The sequence below is a fragment of the Vanrija pseudolonga genome, chromosome 2, assembly GCF_020906515.1.
Source record: "Vanrija pseudolonga chromosome 2, complete sequence".
Classification (NCBI taxonomy): Eukaryota; Fungi; Basidiomycota; class Tremellomycetes; order Trichosporonales; family Trichosporonaceae; genus Vanrija; species Vanrija pseudolonga.
Window position 1 is genome coordinate 401,935 of NC_085850.1, and position 18,591 is coordinate 420,525.

At 61.6% G+C, this 18,591-nt stretch overlaps 5 protein-coding genes across 5 annotated transcripts; 2 read left to right on the forward strand and 3 right to left on the reverse strand.

Annotated features, from left to right (window-relative positions):
- Positions 1 to 873: 873 nt before the first annotated feature.
- mug154 (Meiotically up-regulated protein) lies at positions 874 to 2,734 on the reverse strand. Its single transcript, XM_062768423.1, has 6 exons — positions 2,137 to 2,734; positions 1,827 to 2,094; positions 1,695 to 1,790; positions 1,473 to 1,657; positions 1,312 to 1,434; positions 874 to 1,271 (listed from the first exon to the last, which is right to left on the reverse strand). The coding sequence occupies exons 1-6, from the start codon at positions 2,703 to 2,705 to the stop codon at positions 992 to 994; spliced, it is 1,521 nt and encodes a 506-aa protein (XP_062624407.1). The 5' UTR covers positions 2,706 to 2,734; the 3' UTR covers positions 874 to 991.
- Positions 2,735 to 2,939: 205 nt separating this feature from the next.
- RIM20 (pH-response regulator protein palA/RIM20) lies at positions 2,940 to 6,147 on the forward strand. The gene is made up of 12 exons (XM_062768424.1): positions 2,940 to 3,002; positions 3,038 to 3,243; positions 3,283 to 3,328; positions 3,372 to 3,569; positions 3,616 to 3,787; positions 3,836 to 3,954; positions 3,993 to 4,187; positions 4,229 to 4,542; positions 4,593 to 4,998; positions 5,039 to 5,380; positions 5,428 to 5,645; positions 5,684 to 6,147. Exons 1-12 carry the CDS (start codon positions 3,000 to 3,002, stop codon positions 6,117 to 6,119), a joined length of 2,655 nt encoding a protein of 884 aa, XP_062624408.1. The 5' UTR covers positions 2,940 to 2,999; the 3' UTR covers positions 6,120 to 6,147.
- A 94-nt stretch (positions 6,148 to 6,241) lies between these two features.
- On the reverse strand, positions 6,242 to 8,861 carry SPBC19G7.04 (HMG box-containing protein; the record flags this gene model as incomplete). Its single annotated transcript, XM_062768425.1, has 5 exons — positions 6,242 to 6,568; positions 6,605 to 6,747; positions 6,797 to 6,867; positions 6,903 to 8,051; positions 8,110 to 8,861. The coding sequence occupies 5 exons, from the start codon at positions 8,859 to 8,861 to the stop codon at positions 6,242 to 6,244; spliced, it is 2,442 nt and encodes an 813-aa protein (XP_062624409.1).
- Positions 8,862 to 9,242: 381 nt separating this feature from the next.
- Positions 9,243 to 12,269, reverse strand: LOC62_02G001926 (uncharacterized protein). Its single transcript, XM_062768426.1, has 6 exons — positions 11,963 to 12,269; positions 11,573 to 11,848; positions 11,179 to 11,537; positions 10,050 to 11,139; positions 9,698 to 10,008; positions 9,243 to 9,658 (listed from the first exon to the last, which is right to left on the reverse strand). Exons 1-6 carry the CDS (start codon positions 12,184 to 12,186, stop codon positions 9,300 to 9,302), a joined length of 2,619 nt encoding a protein of 872 aa, XP_062624410.1. The 5' UTR covers positions 12,187 to 12,269; the 3' UTR covers positions 9,243 to 9,299.
- Positions 12,270 to 12,473: 204 nt separating this feature from the next.
- On the forward strand, positions 12,474 to 17,211 carry JHD1 (JmjC domain-containing histone demethylation protein 1; the record flags this gene model as incomplete). The annotated part of the gene is made up of 19 exons (XM_062768427.1): positions 12,474 to 12,814; positions 12,849 to 13,168; positions 13,216 to 13,811; positions 13,849 to 13,984; positions 14,022 to 14,112; positions 14,150 to 14,180; positions 14,227 to 14,360; positions 14,397 to 14,858; positions 14,894 to 15,104; positions 15,468 to 15,495; positions 15,531 to 15,607; positions 15,644 to 15,706; positions 15,741 to 15,819; positions 15,860 to 15,957; positions 15,994 to 16,116; positions 16,212 to 16,323; positions 16,360 to 16,538; positions 16,579 to 16,775; positions 16,812 to 17,211. The coding sequence occupies exons 1-19, from the start codon at positions 12,525 to 12,527 to the stop codon at positions 17,209 to 17,211; spliced, it is 3,627 nt and encodes a 1,208-aa protein (XP_062624411.1). The 5' UTR covers positions 12,474 to 12,524.
- Positions 17,212 to 18,591: the final 1,380 nt, after the last annotated feature.

Consider the following 18,591-nt stretch of genomic DNA (forward strand, 5'->3'; position numbering starts at 1 on the left):
CATCACTCATAGAAAGCACCGGCCAACGCGCCGCACTCGAGTCAGATTGCGCTAACGTCAACACGTCTTTAGGTTGGCGCCACAAGCACTAAAGTGCCACTAATCTGGCTCGCTTCGCGGCGACTTGGATGAAGGGAACAACGACGGGAACAGGACACAATTAATGACCCGACCTGCCGATATCAACGAACCCCGACCTACATATGCATGCGGGGTTCATCTCCTCATCACGCCGCCCTCGCCGAGGCAATGTCGCCGCGCACACCAACCCCGACACGCCCTTGGCAAGCGCCAGGTTTAGAACACCTAGCACGCTACGGGACGAGCTTATCTCGGCCACTAGCGCCTGCCCAACCCACGGACACGCCGGACTCACTATGCCCTCCGCCGTCACTGGCCCGGCTGCACTGGCCCCGTGGGTGCCCTGCTCCGTCGTGCTGGCCCCGCAATGCGGCGCATTCTCCGACAGACTCGGTGCTGGGCTAGAGCCCATCTGTAGCAGAGGGCCGCCGAGGGTCCCGATGAGGTTGAGGGGTTGATATGTGAACACCATGACGAGGGGGTTGCCAAACTCGTGGGGCACCGGCGTCCTTGTCCCGGGTTTCCGCTTACCTTTGCAGCGGAATCCGTGCTGCTTGGGGAGGCTGGGGAGGCCTAGAAGTCCCAATGGAAGCTATGTCGATCGCCTTAAGCTACATTGACGCTCGGCGAGTGCGGCTGCGAAGGATGTAGGTGACGTTCGCGGGTGCCACTTCCGCGCAGGACCCCCCTCCAGCTAGTGAATCCTCCTCGGCGACCTCTCCGAGCGCTGATTAGGCCCTCTTGAGCATAACGAGACCAGCACAGCACGTCACTGGCCACGTCCCGCTCACTGTGATGTAATATTGCATGCGACATTGTGTTGTGTGAAAGGCCAGTGTCCACTCTACCTACGTAGTGTGTCCACTCTATGCTGAATGTTTTAATTGTTCATGCTGGATTTCCCCGTCAGCTACTCCTGATTGTCCAGGACATAGCCCAGTAACCCACGGTCGCTGGTAGTGCCGACACCACGGTCGACCATGGAGGCAAAGACGCGTTTGTAGACGAAGCGGCGGTCGTACTCGCGCATGACCTCGGCGGACAGGAGCATGCGGTCCTTGACTAACTGGGCGAATGAGGCCGCGAGGTGCGAGAGGAGGAACGCCGTTGCGACGCTGAGGAGGGGGGTGATGAAGGGGTGAAGGGTGGTGAGGAGGTACGCAATGATAGGGGTAGATGGAGGAAGGGCGCTGAGGATGTCAGCTGCGTCCCCATCAGCCGCCAGCTTACCAGAAAAAGGCGAGGCAGAAGTCAGGCGGATCCCAGACGCGCAGGGACTGAATGCGGTCGTTGTTGCCGCCTCTCGCACTGGTCGCGGGCTGGCGGAAGCCGAACGTAGAAAGCAGAGCGTGGCTAGGTAGGTAAGCGACCGCAAGAGGGGAGTAACCTACTAGGACCACTTGAGGAAGATGACGAGTGAGCGGAGCGCAATGCGGGCACACTTTGCAGTGAAGGTCTCATTGCGAGGCGCGTCGTCCCTTTCAGCTACATGCTCCTCCTTCTCCTCGGCGGGGACACCAGCCTTTGTGGGGGAAGGGATTGGCGAAGCATTGGGCGATGGAACGGGGTCGTTTCCCTGGCAGGTTAGTGGCTGGCTTGCAGTGCAAACCTACCGAGCGGAGCTGCATGTCATATGTCCTGAACCTGGTGAAAAGCCAGGCAGCGTTGGCGACAGACAGAGCGAACAAGAGGACGGTGACAGTCGCAGCCTGGGGGTGAGCTACGACCGACAGAATTTAGCTCACGAGACGGGCTCCAGCAAGACCACGGCGTGCGGGCTTCTCCTCGTCGTAACGTCCCCAGCGATCATCGACGCGGTTGTACGGCGTCGAGCGAAGAATTGTGGCTTCCTCTGTGCGGCCGCTTGACAGAGGAGCAAGAAGCAGCCAGTGCACCGTTCCGAGGAACAAGGCGATAGGGTTGGCGAATCTGGCGGGAGGAAGAATCTCCTCGACGCTAGTGGGGATGTTGAAGATTGCGGCGTCGATCAGATTCATGGGCGATTCAAAAGCACTGGCGGGGTTAGAAGGTCGTTTAACTCCTCTGAACACCTACCGTTTAAACAGCGACTTGCGGCGCACAAGACGCTGCTTGGGCTGCTTAGGCATGGCGTCCGCCTCGGCGCGGAGCCGAGCCTCCACCTCAGCCTTCTTCGCGGCACGAGCGTTACCCGCCATATCGAAAGGGATGGTGGAGCTCCTGCTAAGCGACGTTGGCGGGGTGTAGGCGAATGGCGAGTGGATAAGGCGTGCAGGTGTGCGCGTGGGTGTGTGGAGTAAGCCGGTGGGTAAGCCCTGTGTGGGGGTCGAGTCGCCGCCGACGCCAGTGCTCTTGTATCTCGCAGGCGACGTGTCACGCTGCTTGGGGGTGGCGAATATGTTGCTCTCACGGCGATCAAACACGTTGCTCTCGCGCCGACTGCTCTCGCGGCGGTCAAAGACGGCGCTGTCGCGCCGCTTCTCGCGGTTCGCAGCCTTGGACGGCGTGAGCGGGGAAGGTGATGGTGGTTCTGGGCTCTCCTCGAGATCCCGCGTCGAGTGCGACCTCGAGAGCTGGGATGGCGGGCGCGCAAACGCCGACAGCGACTTGCGTCCGCGCGCTGGCGCCAATGGCGACTGCGACATTGCTTGAGGTTGAGAGTTGAGTAAGAGAGAGAGGACAGGATGAAGAGATGCAAGGAAAAAGTTGTGTAGTGTGTTGTTGTGTTGTTGCGTCACTTGCCCGTCATTCATATCTACCTATTTAATCCTCCCATTTTGCCCTGGACCACCAACACCACCGCCAGCGTCAGCCTCCACCCTCGCCGCCGTCGATGACATCTCGCACCACAAACCACCTCAAACATCTGCTTCTTTGCTCTCCTCATCGCGCCCATTAGCTGACAGTGCATCACACAGTCGAGATAATAGAGCAGTAGAATGGTGAGCTATTCATCTCAACTCGGAGCTTACCCCAGGCGTCAAACTTCCTCGCCGTGCCGAGCAAAACAGCGCACTCGGTCCCAAACTCCTCTCAGCAGCTCCTCCAGTACATCTCACAGCACTTCCGCGACGCCCACCCGGAGGCATTCAAGCAAGATGTTCAGACCTTGGTCAACATGCGCAGGGACTTTGTCGAGCCCAAGGCTGAGACGCACCCCGAGATCGTCAAGGGCTTGATGAGGTGAGTGGCGAGTGGCTACCAACCAGCTGACGATGCCAGGTACAATGCTCAGCTTGCGTTCATTGTGACCAAGTTCCCTTCAGACGTGAGTTAGCTATCCGACTGATGTTGAAAGCTGACACTCTCAGATGGGAATCGCCTTCTCGTACAACCTTCCCTTCCCACCCCCGTACTCCATCACGCCAGACACCCCCATCTCCCTCCCGTCCATCACGTTTGAGCGCGCGAGCGTCCTCTTCAACATTGCAGCGGTGTATGCCTCGCTCGCAACGCAGGAGCGCAGGGCCGAGATCGAGGGTATCAAGCGGGCATTGGGGTACTTGAGCGTGAGTGCTGAACACGCCATGCAGACAGCCCCACTGACCCTCCCAGTCTTCTGCAGGCGTGCTCAACCACCTCATCATGACCATCTTGCCGACCCTCAAGTCAGAGGTCTCTTCCCCTCAGGCAGCAGGATATGACATGACCGAGTCGTTCTTGACCACCATCCGCGAGTTTGTGCTCGCCGAGGCGCAGGAGTGTTTCTGGCAGCAGGCCAAGCTTCGTGAGCTGCGCGGCGGCCATTCATGGTACAACAGCTGACAATATTCAGAGGGATCATACAAGAACACCATCATTGCCAAGCTGTCAATGAAGGTGTCTGACTACTACAAGTCGTCGCTGGCGGCGTCGACCGGTATGGACATCCCTTCTCAGTCATACTTCCCCGACGTGAGTTAGGAGCCCCCGTTGTGTCTCTAACTCTCCAGTCTTGGATCAATCATATCGCTATCAAGCAGCTCCACTTCGAGGCTGCAGCCCAGTTCCGCATGAGTCAGGAGGACCTCGACAAGGGCCGGTATGGTGACGAGATTGCCCGCCTGCGCGTGGCAGAGGGCCTGGCGAAGAAGGGCCTCGCCATCGGCCAGAGGGGTATTGCCGATTCCGTGCTCTCAGAGCTGAAGGTGGGTCACTTCTCGGCTGTGTTGTCTGCTAACCCACCCAGAATCTCCAAGCAGCGGTCAAGTCTGGCCTCGAGCGTGCTGTTCGCGAGAATGACCTCGTGTACATGTCGCCGATTCCTCCAGCTTCTCAGCTCGCGCCCATTGCTGGCATCTCCATGGTCAAGATCCAGACACCACCGGAGATTGCCGAGCCTATTTCATGGCTTATGGGTCCCAACTCTGGAATGGTGCCTCTGTTCAGCGCCTTGGTTCCCTACGGCGTCCACCTCGCTCTCAGCATCTACGACGACCGCAAGGATACTCTTATCCGCGATCTGGATAGCAAGCGCGAGGAGCTTGACGGCTTAGCAGCCAGGTGAGGCAGCTTAATCCTTCGCCTGCTTGTTAGCTGACTCAGTGACTCAGCACAATGCAGTCTCTCAACCTGCCCGGATCTCTGCAGGCGTTGGAGAAGCCCGTCGGCTTGCCTCCATCGCTACTTAAGAAGGCGGAGGAAGTCGATGCTGCTGGTGGCGCCGACAAGATTCGTGGCCTCCTTATGGAAGTGAACCGACTCGCCAAGTCCAATGCCAAGCTTCTCTCCGAAGCGATGGACATTCTCGACCAGGAGGCTCACGAGACTGAGCAGCTGATCGAGCGCCAGCCGCAGCTTGCTGAGACTCGCCCCCCTTCCCACATTGCCAACCAGCAACTGATTGGCATGGCTGGGCAGTACGACGCTACGATCAAGCAGGCAGCCAGCAGTGACGCCACTGTGCGCGGCAAGTGGGAGGAGTGGCGCAACATGATCGAGATCTTGTCTGGAGGCGAGGTGAGTTGAATGTGTCGTCTGGAAGCAACTGACATTCCAGGACATCATTGCCGACCATGTTCCGTCGACGACGTCCACTGGCGCCGGCTTCACTCCTCTACCATCCTCAGTTCGCCCCTTGCGTGCATCTGTCGAGGAGCTTGATGACAGGATAGCGAACCGTGCTGCTTTGGTCACAGAGGCTCGACACATTGCCGAACATGACGACGTCCGTGGCGACGTTCTGCAGGAAGCTTCGCGCCTGGCGTCGGGTGGCACTGGCGACGTCCGTCCAGAGGCTTTCGAGGGTATCTTTGAGAAGGCCATTTCCAAGTACGACAAGATCCGTGACGACATGGATGCCGAGCCGGCTGCCCAGGACCAGCTGCTGGAGCAGATCAGGGTGAGTGCCGCTGTCATCAAGCCGCGACCAGCCGCTTACCATCTCAGACCCAGAACGACGCTTTCCTCGCTGAGCGCAAGACCGACCCCCGTGTCAAGGAGCGCGAACAGCGCCTCCAGGACATGGACATGGCGTACTGGAAGTGGCGCGAGATTGTCGACAACATTGACCAGGGCATCAAGTTCTACACATCTCTCGGGGACATGCTGCACCAGTTCAAGGACCAGTGCTCCCAGTTCCTCAACTCCCGGCGCGTGGACATTGGGTGAGTTACCATTCGGGCCACCGAAGCTAACTCTTCAGCCAACTCTCGTCGCAGTTCCAGAATGTGACATTTGCTGAGCCTCCGGCACCCTCTCCTCCGCTGGCGCAGCAGACGTACTCTCCCCCAGCGCAGCACTACTCGAACCCCACGTCGCCCTTCGCCGCTCCGCAGACGCTCCCGCACTCATCGCCGTCGCCGCCCGCCGCTGCCCCAGCACCATCTTTCTCTCTGCCTCACCCTAATTCGTCGGCGTGGCAGGCGAGCGACGCCTTCCTCCCCCCTCCTCCGCCGCCTCCCATTCTGCGCTCGGGCGGAGTGCAGACTCAGCCTCGCGTCGCGCCTGCACCTCCCGCCCCCGCAGTCGACAGCCCGCGACGCGTAACCCGCAGCGCGGCGAGGCAGGCTCCGATCGGCGACCCGGACCGTAACCCATACAAGAAGGGGTCGCGCGGCGGTGGTGAAGGCGTCATCTAATACTCTGCATGCATTTCCTTGTCATTAATCGTTGCATTGGTGTCGGTGCAAAGGGAATTGGGGTCTAAAGTGTAGCAATAATGGTCCATGACATCAAGTCAGGAGTCGGTCGTCGTTAAGAATCATGCAGCCAGCGAAGTCCAGTAAGCGACGTGATCGGCGTCGGGCCCGGCAGACTTCCACCGTTCAGAGAGGGCGCGCATCACGTCGCCGTGTGGCGCGTTGCCGAACGCGGACTTTGCGTTGGCCATATTGGCCTTCAAGTATGCCTGGAAGGGCGTGGTGGCCTTGCTCTTGTTATCGAACAGTGGCCTCAGGGTGCTGCGGCACAGGCTGCAGCGGTGCCTGCTCTCGTCGATCGACTTGGAGTGACGGCCGTAGATCTTGCCGCACGTCGGCTCGGAGCACTGCCACTCGTACTTGTACGCAATGGTGTAGTTGTGTTTTGTCTGCAGGTGTCAGGAATGAACGGCAGGCCCACTCACGTCCACCGTGATGTCCCGCCTCGCGCGCTCAACCTTGCGCCCCCACGACTTGAAGATCCGCCCGTGGGGGTTCTTGAACTCGTTCGAGATGACCCAGCACGCGAGGTGGCACATCTCGTGGGCGACAGTGGAGCGGATTTGGCCTGGGCGTGGCGTCAGCGACGATGTGGCAGTCTGTCGGCAGCGACGTACCCTCCTCTGTCAGCACCTTGTCCGCCAGCGTGATCTTGTAGCTCGTTACGGTCTCGCCGTTGACTCGTGATCTGGGGGTTAGTTCTACAAGATGTTGTTAACCCACCTCGACATGCGCGCGTTGCCCGCAGAGCGGAGGATACGGCTCCCCCACTCGAGCTTGGCGTTGGCGCCGCCCGCGCCCAGGCGGCCCTCGAAGACCGCCGCGTCGAGGTCGTCAAACACGTCCTGTGCGATCTGTGCGCGCTGGACCTCCCATGCGCGCTTGGACTTTGCGGTCGCGAGTGATGCCTGCGTCCTTAGGCGCGGGGACGAGATCGAGAGGTTCCTGAACCGCGGCGCGGGCAAGTCTTCCTCGTCCGAGGTGTCTACCAAGTCGATGATACTTGGCCCGGGGCGCTTAATTGGTGGCCGCTTGATCGGTGACACTGGCGCATCGTGGAATTCCTCGTCATCCGTGTCGTCCAACTCGTCATCCTCGTCATCGAACGCTGGCTCGTCGCCAAAGTCGCCCTCGTCCGAGTCGTCAACCACAAACTCGAGGTCCTCGCCGTCGTCCTCGACGATGAAATCCGCCAAGGAGCCGGCGGTGTCCTCTTCCTCATAATCCTCGCCTTCCTCTTCGTCGTCGTCATCCTCCGACTCCTCCAAGAAATGCAGCGCTGCCGGCGTGCGGCCCTTCAGCCCTCTTGGCCTCGGCCTGGGCACCTCGTCGTCGCTATCATCAACCACGACGCGCTTGACGAGCTCGGGCGAGTCCTCAACGGCAAACACTGCTGGCCCAGCCTCGTCGTCGTCCGAGTCGAACACGATGCGCTTCTTGGTCGACAGCGGCCGCGTGCGCGGGCGCCACTCGTCGCTCTCGTCCGAGTTGTACCCCAGCGCCTCGCGGCTCGGCGTGGTAGGCACGGACGGCGCGGCCAGTGGCCGATGAGGCGACGGCGAGAGGATCTGGATCGAGCCGCCCGGCGACGGGACGGCAAGCGGGGAGGCGAGGATGTCGATCGGCGAAAAGTACTGGTCGCTCGCTTCGTCGCGGGGGCTCGCGAGCTCGTCCTTCGGCGTGATGGCCAGCAGGCCGTCCGTGACGCTGCTGATCCGCGTTGGCGTGCTCGGGATGGAGAGGGAGCGGTCGGTTTCCTCTTCGACAGCGACCTCCGGCACGCCGAGGTCGGGCGTGTGGTCGAAGCTGTCGCGGCTTGCGTCGAAGCCGTAGTGGCCGTCGACGGCAAAGCTGTCCTCCTCAGGCCTGAAGCTATGCTCGACCGAGAGCTCGGCACTTCCGTCAGCCCCAGCCGATACTCGCAACTCACATCCCGACTGCAAGGTCGACCTCCTCGGCCTCGTCCTCGTCCCACTCGTCAAAGCCGCCAAGGGACGAGTTGGCGCTCGCGCTGACCACCGAGCTCAAGCTCACGCTCGAGCCGAGGTTATTCAAGCTGATCTTGCGGCCGAGCCGGATCTCCGGCGCGGGGGACACGCTCGCCGAGATGGACTTGGGCGCGAACGCGCGGCGCGCAGTCAACGGCGTCGCAGCGGCGCGGCTGAAATCAAGCCTTGGGAGCGGCGTTTCTGCTACGTTCAGCACACGTTCCATCACCGACGCACTCTTCCGCGGGGAGGGGGACGGGCTCTCGCCGTCGCGCGGGGGGAGGAGGTCGTCCTCGCTCTCGTCGGCCCTAGGACTGCGGGGGACAGTCCACGCGTTACTGTCCCCAAACACGTCGTCTCCGTGCACGTTTGTGGCGCGCGCGCGGAGCGGCGAGCGGAACAAGCGCGCGGGCGGGGTTGCAGGCGAAGGCGAGGGCGCGAACACGTCGCTCGTGGCGTCTGACTCCGACTCGGTGCCCGCGCCGTTCGCGAGCCCGACGTACGGCGAGCGCTGGAAGCGCGGCTTGCTGCCCGTCCGCGGCGTGCTTGGCCCCTGTGCGGGTGGTGGTGGTGGTGGTGACGCTGTTGATGTTGTTGACACGGCCGTCATGGGTGCCAGGCCCAAAGGCAGCGTCGAGCTGAAGGATACCTTGCGCGGTGCTGGCTTTGCCATGACTACTGCTGCCTCTGCCATCGTGTATGGTGGTAGGTGGTGGTGGTAGTGGGTGTGGATGAAGTTGTGCGCTGGATGTTGACGTCGATGGTGGATCTGGGGCCGCGAGCTGGCTGGCTTTGTTGTCCACAGTGGAGATCCGCGATCCGCCATCCCCGCTTGTTTACAAAAACACGCGCGTTGATGGCGACAATTTTGATTCCGGACTGACGGTGGCACAACTTGGCCCGTGACGGCACGACGCGAGTGCCGGCAGCCATGTCGTCCGTCTCATCCATTGCGACGCCAGCCAAACGCGCCAAACATCCCGCAACCCGCCCCGTTCACTGCCTCCCCCTCGCGTTATGGACCTGGCGCCACACATTGGGCTGCACAATGTCAAGCATCACCCTACATCCATCCATCCCAAAGAATTATCATGCCAAAAAGTCTAGGTTTGTATTATGGTTGCGTCGTGCCTTAGCGTCCTGCCGCTTCGCGCTCCTCTGCCAGTCGGATCTGCTCGAGAATCGCAGCCAGGTCGTCCTCCTCTGCCTGCTTGAACTGCTCCACAGCGCGAATCGCGTCCGCTTCGTCGTCACTCATCACCTCGTCCTCGTCGGCCGTAGTCGGCTCAGGCACCGTTTGCTGCACGCCATCCGCCTCTTGCTGCGAGATCATCAGAGCGTACTGTAGCGCAGCGTCTCCGTCGGCAAGACCCAAGTCTTCCATTGCTGCGAGGTGTGCCCGTTCATGGGTGGAGTGGACCCTGGTGGCAGTGTTCTCTTCTTGAATTTCATGGTGAGAGTCGACCGTCTCTTGGTGCAAGTCGCGCAAATCTATTTTCGTTAGCTTGTTGCAAAGTCAAACAAACATACCAAGAGTGCGACTGTGGCCCCGGAACTCGCCCTTGCCGCCGCCACCAGGGGCTTTGCGAGGGGTAGTATCCTTGCCAGACTGTCGACCCTTTCCAGTGCCAGCGCGCCAAGCCAATACGTTACGACCAATCGCGCCCACCACCAAGTCGTTCTCGATGATAACATGGTTCACGTTGTAGTGACGCGCGCGCAGCTCGTCACTTGCCGCGACCATCAAATCGCCGGGAGTAAGGTGACTCGGAGGGCGGAAGCCGCGAACCCTAATAGGAACTGCCGGGAGCGGATCAAAGACGTCGATGTGGCCGTCATAGCTGGGCTAGGTCAGGTTCTGAAACTCGATTAACGGCCTCACCTTCCGACTGCAATCAAACTGCAGTGGGCGTCCACGGCAGTAACCTTTCCGTCGGTAGCAAACCAGTCACGCAACGGCCGCACAACATTGTCAACTGCACGACCGTCCCACTCCCAAATGTACGCTCTGCCGTGCTCATCGCCAGCCACAATGAAGCGACCGAACTCTTGCGGAACAAGTCGGCGTGGAAGTGTTTCCAGGTTGAGTTCGGGAGGCGGAGCGGCAGGTGTGTTGGCACCAGAGTTGCTGTTGGGCGTGACGATGCGAGCGGACAGGCTGACCTCGGGCTCCGGAGGTCGCGCAATTGGCGGGGTGGGCTGGAGGAACGCTTGCACGGTGGTCAGAGGGGACTCGCTGGCAGTGGCGTAGAACGTCGTTTTGACTGTCGCGTCGGGCGAGATGTCGTAGCGAGTAATTTTTGGGTGCTTCCAGTGGTGGACAAGGACGGAGGCGACGAGGCCGTTGTTGGTCTGCGAGCATGACAGGCGAAGCAGCCGCACGCCGCCGAGGTCGGCCTCGGACCCAACGTCAACGCGCACCTCTTCAGGAGACGACGCCGCGTCAAACCACACACGCAGGTCGCCGTCTACGGTCACGCCGCACACAACGTCATGCTGCAGGTCGCAGGCAACGTGTGCGATCGCGTCCGGCTGAGCAACTTGCCGCAGCCTCACCTCTTCAGCGCGGTTCGCCAGAGGCTCCTCGACCGGCTCCGACGTGAACAGGCAGGTGATCGACGCCGGAGCAGCGTCTGGCGTCTTCTTCCCCGAGCGACCGGTCGCCGGGTTGAGCTGCCAGTACTTGACACGCCCGTCCTCGCCACCGGTGACCCACTTCAACGGGTCGGTGCCGTTAACCTCTGGCTGGGAGATGGAGAGGACCGCACCATCGTGCATGTCGTTTGGCTTGGAGGTCACGTTGACCGAGTTGGCCCTGCCACCGTGCGTGGCGTGCGTGCGCGACTGTATCGTGGTGTGTACGCACGAGCCCGTCAGCAGGCCCCACAGCATGTGCGTCTGCGAGCGCTTGGGGATAAAGATGGCCGACGGCGCCGAGTTTGGATCCCAGTGAGGGCGGAGGTGGAAGTTTGCTGGTGGGTTAGCTACCGACGAAAGTATCGATCACCCACCATCTTGTCCCGGACCCCAGAACCCCTTGGACACCTTGCCAGTGAGCGGGTCGCTCCTGACCAGCGCGCCGACCTCCATGCCGGCACAGAACAGGCTTGGCGGGGGACGCGACGAGACAGCCAGCATCGCCTCGTACTTCTGCCTATGAGACATCTTGGCGGCAGGCGACGGCGTATGGGGCGAGTCCGCACCCGACGCGCCGGGAGACTTGGACGGAGTGGTCTGGTGCATTTTGCCCACGACGAGAGGGCCGGCCTTGTGCGACGCCTGGTGAGGCGGATACGACAGGGACATGTTGTGCACCACGACCGTGAGGGGATGGTGGACGACAAACGTCGTACGCGACGCGGTCCAGCGCCTGGATATCAGCGTCGCCGCCGGCAGGGTACTCACTCGAGCATGCCTTCGCGCGAGAGCGCCTCGCGCTTCCAGCCGCGCCCACCAGGCCCCATGCATCCTTGCACAAGGACCTTGACCTGCTCCCTAGCGGCGCCATCGCTGGCGGCGCCGTCCCAGAAGAAGTGGTTGATGTAGCATTGGCGCCAGATGGATTCCGACTTGGCCTGGTTATGCAGAAGCTTGCACGTGGACGCGAGCTGGAGGAGCGAGCGCGGCGGCAGACGCGTCAGGAAGTGGTGTAGCAGGTCCTCGGGGAGGTCGAGGATATAGCTTGAGATTAGAGTCAGTCGCGGCCCATTCATTCCCACCATCGGCAACTTGGCGCGCGCACGTGTTGTTTATGCGCCGGCCCACACCAGCCAGCCAGTCAGCCAGCCTACTCACCACTGCCCGCCTTCGACGCCTTCGAGCTTGCCCTTGCCCCGCCGCTTCAGTTTCTTGGGGTCAAGAGGACGTTTGTACGCTGGTGCGTTGGCTGCCGAGCTGGGCGGCTCGACATGAATGCCGTCGGAGTCATCGTCATGTTGCGAGTTCGGGTCGGTGTTGTTGGCGGGTTGGAGTGGTTCAAAAGTGTCGGGTTCTGGGCGGTAGGGTGACGGTGAAAGCATAAACGTAGAGGAGGGTGTAGAGAGCTGTAGGGGGCACTGAGTATCAGTGCTTGGGCTGCTGTAGAGTCGTGTCGAGGGCGAATGGAGAGGAGACAAGAGAGACGAGAGTGACACCTGCGCGATTTCCATCTCCACATCGCAAACCTCCACCTTTGCTCGTTATCGGTCTTCTTGCCACGTGGGAATTTGATCCCGCTCCATCAGCCAGCAGCCGGAATCGGGCACTCCAGACTGCCGTGTGACGCGCATCGAGGAGGTCACCGACATTGACAACATCGTTCTCAACAACAACAACAACAACAACAACAGCGCATCGGGCTCACACACACTCTCTAGCCATGGCGCGTGGAAAACAAAAGGAAGAGCCAGAAACCTGCGCCCTGTGTCCGGCCTCGGGACAGCCAGTCTTCTCCGCACCTAGCTCCTCGACCGCTGGGCCTTCCTCGTCCGACCAGTCGCCCGACCTCCAGTGGATCGCGTGTGGCAAGTGCAAGAAGTGGTATCACTCGGTCTGTGTGCTCCAGTCATCCGAGGAATGGGCCGGTACCGTGCCGCCCGAGCTGCGGGAGCAGGCGGACGCGAGTGCCTTCGGCGCATGGTTCGACTGGCCAGCACCAGTGGCCAAGTGGTGAGCTGCCACGGCTGGGACGAGCTGACGACAGGTACTGTCTAGACTGCATTGCCTACTCGACGTCCCCGGACAACCCAAAGCCCCCACGCCAGCCATTAGCCGCCACGTTGAAGAAGCCGCGCAAGCGTGCGTCAACGACCGCATCTCCAACAAGAAAGCGCTCTCGCCTGAGCTCGACCGACGCAGCTCCTGAGCCCGTTGGCTCGGCAGTCGACGCGCCACGGCCTAAGCGAAAGGCGGCGCTCGATAGGCCAGATTACTGGAATATGCACAACCACATCGCGACGCCGACCAAGAACTGGCTCGACCTTATCAAGGACCCGAAGAAGTACGGCCGGGTCATCAAGCCTGGTGAGCTGGGCACGCCTTGCCTTGCTGGTCATTAGCTCACACCACAGACAACTTCCCTCGTGTCCCGGGATCGCTGTTGAGGAGGGAATGGGTCGACTCAGGCGCGTCGCCATCAGATCTCGGCGTCTCGGAGCCGGCCTATCCGCCCGAATTCCCCCCGACGCTCTTCTACGGCCCGACAAGAGAGCCGCTGGTAGTCACGGCGGCAGAGGGCGGGCTCTCATCCATGGGTGGAATGGTACCAGACGCCAGCTTGACCGTGGACGACGTTGCGCGGCTGGTTGGCCCAGAAAAGCTCGTGGACGTCATCGACGTCGCGACGCAGCAGAGCTCACAGTGGCCCTTGGCCAAGTGGGCCGCGTACCTCAAGGCCAAGGCAGACCCGTCGGCCGCGGGCCCATCAAAAGTGTACAATATCATCTCGTTGGAAATCTCCGGCTCGGAGCTCGCGCAGCTTGTCCGCCCGCCCAAGATTGTCGCCGACGTCGACTGGGTCGAGAACTACTGGCACTTTCCCGGCGGGAAGGAGGCCACCATGCGCGCGGCGGCGAAGAAGGAGGATGACGAGGCCGAGGGGGAGGACGAGGGCAAGCCTAGGCCACGGCAGAAGAATGACTGGCCCAAGGTCCAGCTGTATTGCCTGGTGGGTTGAGCGAGAGAGAACAACACTAACGCCGCAGATGGGAATGAAGGACTCGTGGACAGATTGGCACGTCGACTTCGCCGCGAGCTCGGTGTACTACAACGTGCACACTGGGTCCAAAGTCTTCTTTTTTATCCGCCCGACCGAGGCGAATCTGGCCGCTTATGCACAGTGTAGGTTTCCGATAGCTTGATCGCGCTAACCTACCAGGGTCTGGATCCCATGAGCTCCAGTCCAACACCTGGCTACCAGATATGTGCGACGAGGTGCGCAAGGTGACCCTGACCGCGGGCGATACCATGTGAGCTTTGGTAAACTTACACTTAGCTGACGATCAGGATCATTCCTGCGGGATACATCCACGCAGTGGTAGGTTCCGCGAAACGACTGCGAATAGCGAACCTAACACCCCCAGTTCACCCCAATAGACTCTATCGTCTTTGGAGGCAACTTTGTTCACTCCTACGACATCCCAACGCAGCTACGCTTGCGGCAGATCGAGATTGACACCAAGGTGCCGCAGAGGTTCAGGTTCCCGTTCTTTGAAAAGTGGGTATCTCGTCCGTCATAACGCTGACCCGCCAGGCTGTGTTGGTATGTCGCGCAGAAGCATGTGTCCGACCTGCGTGCAGTGCGAACATACCGCCCCGGTGGCAAGCAGGCTACCGTCACCAAACCCGGCGACCGTGTCCTACATGGCCTCGTCTACCTCGCTCGCTTCCTCATCAGACAGGTCCAGATGATGGAGGACCCAAAGACCGACGACAAGCATCGGAGGTTGATCTGGAATCGGATACCGAACGAGGTACAGGACGCCGGGGCCCTGGCGCACGAACTGCTGTGGCGCGTGGAGCAGGAGCTTCCAGACTCGTGGGAAGATGAGGAGGAGGTCAAGGTTGAGGAGACAGGGGGAAAGGGGCGCAAGAAGAAGGGCTCGGCCGCGGTCAACGGCTCGAATGGATCAAAGCCATCGTCCCTGCCGCGCGCCAAGTCGTTGCAGCTGCTCGACAAGCCCGCATCGTCCAGGACATGGCGCTTCTCCCCTGCGTAAGTTTCAACTTTGTAGCCGCGCTGATACCCAGCCCATGGGAGCAGGAAGACAACCCGATCGCTCAGAACAGCACTACTGTGATGCTCCCTCGGCCAGGAGCTACCGAAACCGAGGAGGCAGAGGTCGTCGAAGCAGTGTACAGCCAGCGCCGGAGGCGCACACGCACTGAAGAGGGCGAGCTGGTGCTCGAGGAGCAGGACTTGGTGTTCACCGAGCGGCGGACGATCTGGCGAGGAGCGCAGGTGAAGGCCGAGGTCAATGGCGAGGGCCATGATTAGAGGTCGTTCATGCTGTAATTAGCCCTCGATGTAATGGCGGAACCAAATGTATCAAATAGGGATCCACCTCCACTTGCAAGTCCACCCGAACGAGACGGTCGATCCGACTTTTGTCCAACACTGCAACATCAACAACAAAACATGTCGGCAGTGCTCTTGCGCAGAGCAAGGCTGGCACCGGCACGAGCGGGAATATGGGGTAGCAGCGTCGCTGGTCCAAGTGCCCCGAGGGCGCGGTGGGCTCGCCCAGCGTCCACCGAAGCCGCGCCTTCCTCGACCGCAGACGACGGGTGGGAGCTCGTCGTCGGCCTCGAGATCCACGCGCAGCTGCGTACCGGGCGAAAACTCTTCTCTCGTGAGCTTGTACTTCGTGTTCCTAGCTGACCCCAGCCGCGAGCCTGCGGTACGACGACGCGCCAAACACGCATGTCGAGCTGCTCGACGCCGCCTTCCCCGGCGCATTGCCAGTGAGCTTCGCAGCTGTGATCGGAAGCTTACGCCAGGTGATCGACCCCGAGGCCGTGCGGCTGTCCCTCCTGACGGCCTTCGCGCTCGGCTGCGACATCGTGAGCTAGCGAGCGAAGCACCAGCTGACGCCAGAACCCGCGCTCGACGTTTGATAGGAAACACTACTTCTACCATGACATTCCGTCGTCGTATCAAATAACGCAGCACTACAGTGGGTAGACTCGCCTGTTGAGATCCGGCTGACCCGCCAGACCCCATCGCGCGCGCCGGGTCGGTACGCTTCGAGCACGGCGAAGCGGGGGTCATGCGCGACTTTGACGTCGGCATCGTGCAGCTCCAGATCGAGCAGGTGGGTTGTCAAGGAGGTGCAAGGCTGACCCGCCAGGACACGGCCAAGAGCCAGACCGTCGGCGGTGAAGTGCTCGTCGACCTCAACCGTGCCGGTACGGGCCTCATGGAGGTGGTCACGCAGCCTGACATGCGGAGCGCGGAGGAGGCCGGCGCGTTTGTGCGCAAGTTCCAGAGCTTGTTGCGGCGCGTCGGCTCGGGCGACGGCGACATGGAGAAGGCAGGTGGAAGTAGACGACATAGCTGACCTGGCAGGGAAATCTGCGCGTTGACGCCAATGTGTCAGTTAGGAGGCCGGGAGAGCCGTTCCGCACACGGTGCGAGATCAAGAACGTCAACTCTGTGCGGTTCCTGCAGCAAGCTGTTGGTGGGTAGAACTTGTTGTACGCGGCTGACCCACCAGAGGCGGAGCGCGCACGACACATTGAGCACTACGAGACCAACCCCGACACACCGTTGCGGCAAGAGACACGCGGCTTGAACGAGATGACGGGCAAGACGTACGCGCTCAGGTCGAAGGAGGAGGCCGAGGACTACCGCTACATGCCCGACTCTAACCTGCCTGCGATTGCCGTCAAGGAGGTGAGCTGTGGTGGCGATGCCGGATGCAGCTGACAGCCAGGACTTCCTTGACTCGCTGCGCGAGTCACTACCCGAGATGCCTTGGGTGACGGTCAAGCGCCTCACCTCCGCGTACGGTCTCGACTCGCGCGACGTCGAGACTCTGATCGGCCTCGACGAGTACCACGGGGCGGGGATCGCGTACTTTGAAGAGGTTGTCGGGGGCGATGTGGCTCTGGGGCGCAAGGCGTCCAACTGGTGAGCTAGACACACCCGTTCCGAGCTCACACTCAGGATCGCGCACGAGCTCATCGGCCAGTTGACCAAGGTCAACAAGACGTGGACGCCAGAGGCTGTCCCCGCGGCCTTGCTGCGCGAGATCATCGTCGCCGTGGAGGAGAGCAAGATCACCGGCTCAACAGGCCGTAACGTGCTCAAGCATGTTCTGAGCACCGGGTCGGCCGGCTCGCTCGACGACCTCCTGACGGCCCTGGGCATCACACCGTCGTCTGCAGACGACCTCCGGGCCCTATGCGACGCTGTCATTGCCAAGCTGCCCAAGGAGGCCGACAAGGTGCGCAAGGGCAACGACAAGGTAGTCATGCGTCTCGTGGGCGAGGTGATGAAGGTCAGCAAGGGGACTGCAGACGCCAAGGCAGCGCGCGAGCTGCTGCTCGACATTCTTAGAGCATGATTGATATGCATGGATGTTGGAAGTGGCGGTATTGGCGCGCCGAAAGCCGCTGAAACAAACAAGTGGATCGGTTAAGATTTGGCCAAGGCGGCGGCGGCGGCGCTGTCTCACATCGGCTCGGCTTTCTCCATCAAGTCCAACCAAATCTCCATCACTCTCTCCCAACCACCTCGCACACACCACCACCACGATGCGCGCCACCCGCCGCCTCCTCAACGCGGCCACCCACCCCGTATCGCACGCGACGCAGGCCCCGCCGCTAGTGTACAACCTCGGCCTGTCGTACGCGGCAAAGTACTCGCCGCCGTTCGTGCCAGCGTCCCACGAGCCCGAGTCGCTCGGGTTCGCAGGCAAGCCGACCAAGCTCGGCAAGTGGGTCGACGCGATGCGCTCCCTCCAGGCTGGGCGGGGCGTCTTGCGGGCCCACGAGGGTGGGTGGGATGAGGGGCTGCAGGAGGAGGTGCGCAAGTGGGGTGCTGGGGAGGACTTTTTCGGCGTGGTGGACTCGGGGCAGTGGGTGAGTGCGGAGTCGAGGCGCCGAGTCGCCGAGCTTGCTCGGCGGCGAGGCGGGGGCGGCAGGGCCTCCGTTCAGCCGTCCGGCCTGCGCTAGCCGAACCAGTATGACAAGAACACAGCTCACACACCCAGGTCAACGTCGCGGTGTCCGACGGCGTGGGCGGCTGGGCGCCGCACTACGACCCGTCGCTGTACGCCCAAGCGCTAATGTACCACTACGCGAGTGCGGTCGCCTCGAGCCCGTCCATCGCGCCATGGGATGCGCTCCAGAAGGCGTATGAGAAGATCAACAACGACGAGGGCGTCAAGGCCGGCAGCGCGACGGCTGTCGGCGTGAGCTTGGGGGCTACGGGCAAGAGTCGGGCTGTGAAGTGAGTACGCACGCGCGCGCGCGCCGAGCGGAGCGAGGCGCGCAGGGAGGCGAGGCCGGAGGCTGTGTGCGCGGGCATGGGGCGCTGGTGAGGGCCGAGTGCGGGGACGGTGGCGTCGGTGGTGGTGAGGAGGGAGCTAAGCGCCGACCTAAGGCGCCTGAGCGACGCTCTGGAGGCAGAGCAGGAGGACAACGACGATGGCGACGATGGAAAGCTGGCCGTGTGTGCTGCTAGTCGCTGACCCCTACAGCCTCGGCGACTCGGGCTTCACGATCCTGCGCCAAGGGCAGACCGTCTTCGAGTCGGCGTCGCAGACACACTTCTTCAACTGTCCTGTGAGCGAACTCCCTGCCCTGCGTATGAGCCGGCGACGCTAACGCCCCCGCCAGTTCCAGCTCTCCAAGGTGCCCAAGGAGATGCAAAACGGCGCTATCACCGACCTGCCTTCGCACGGGCAGCGGTACGAGTTTGACTTGCAGCCTGGAGACGTGGT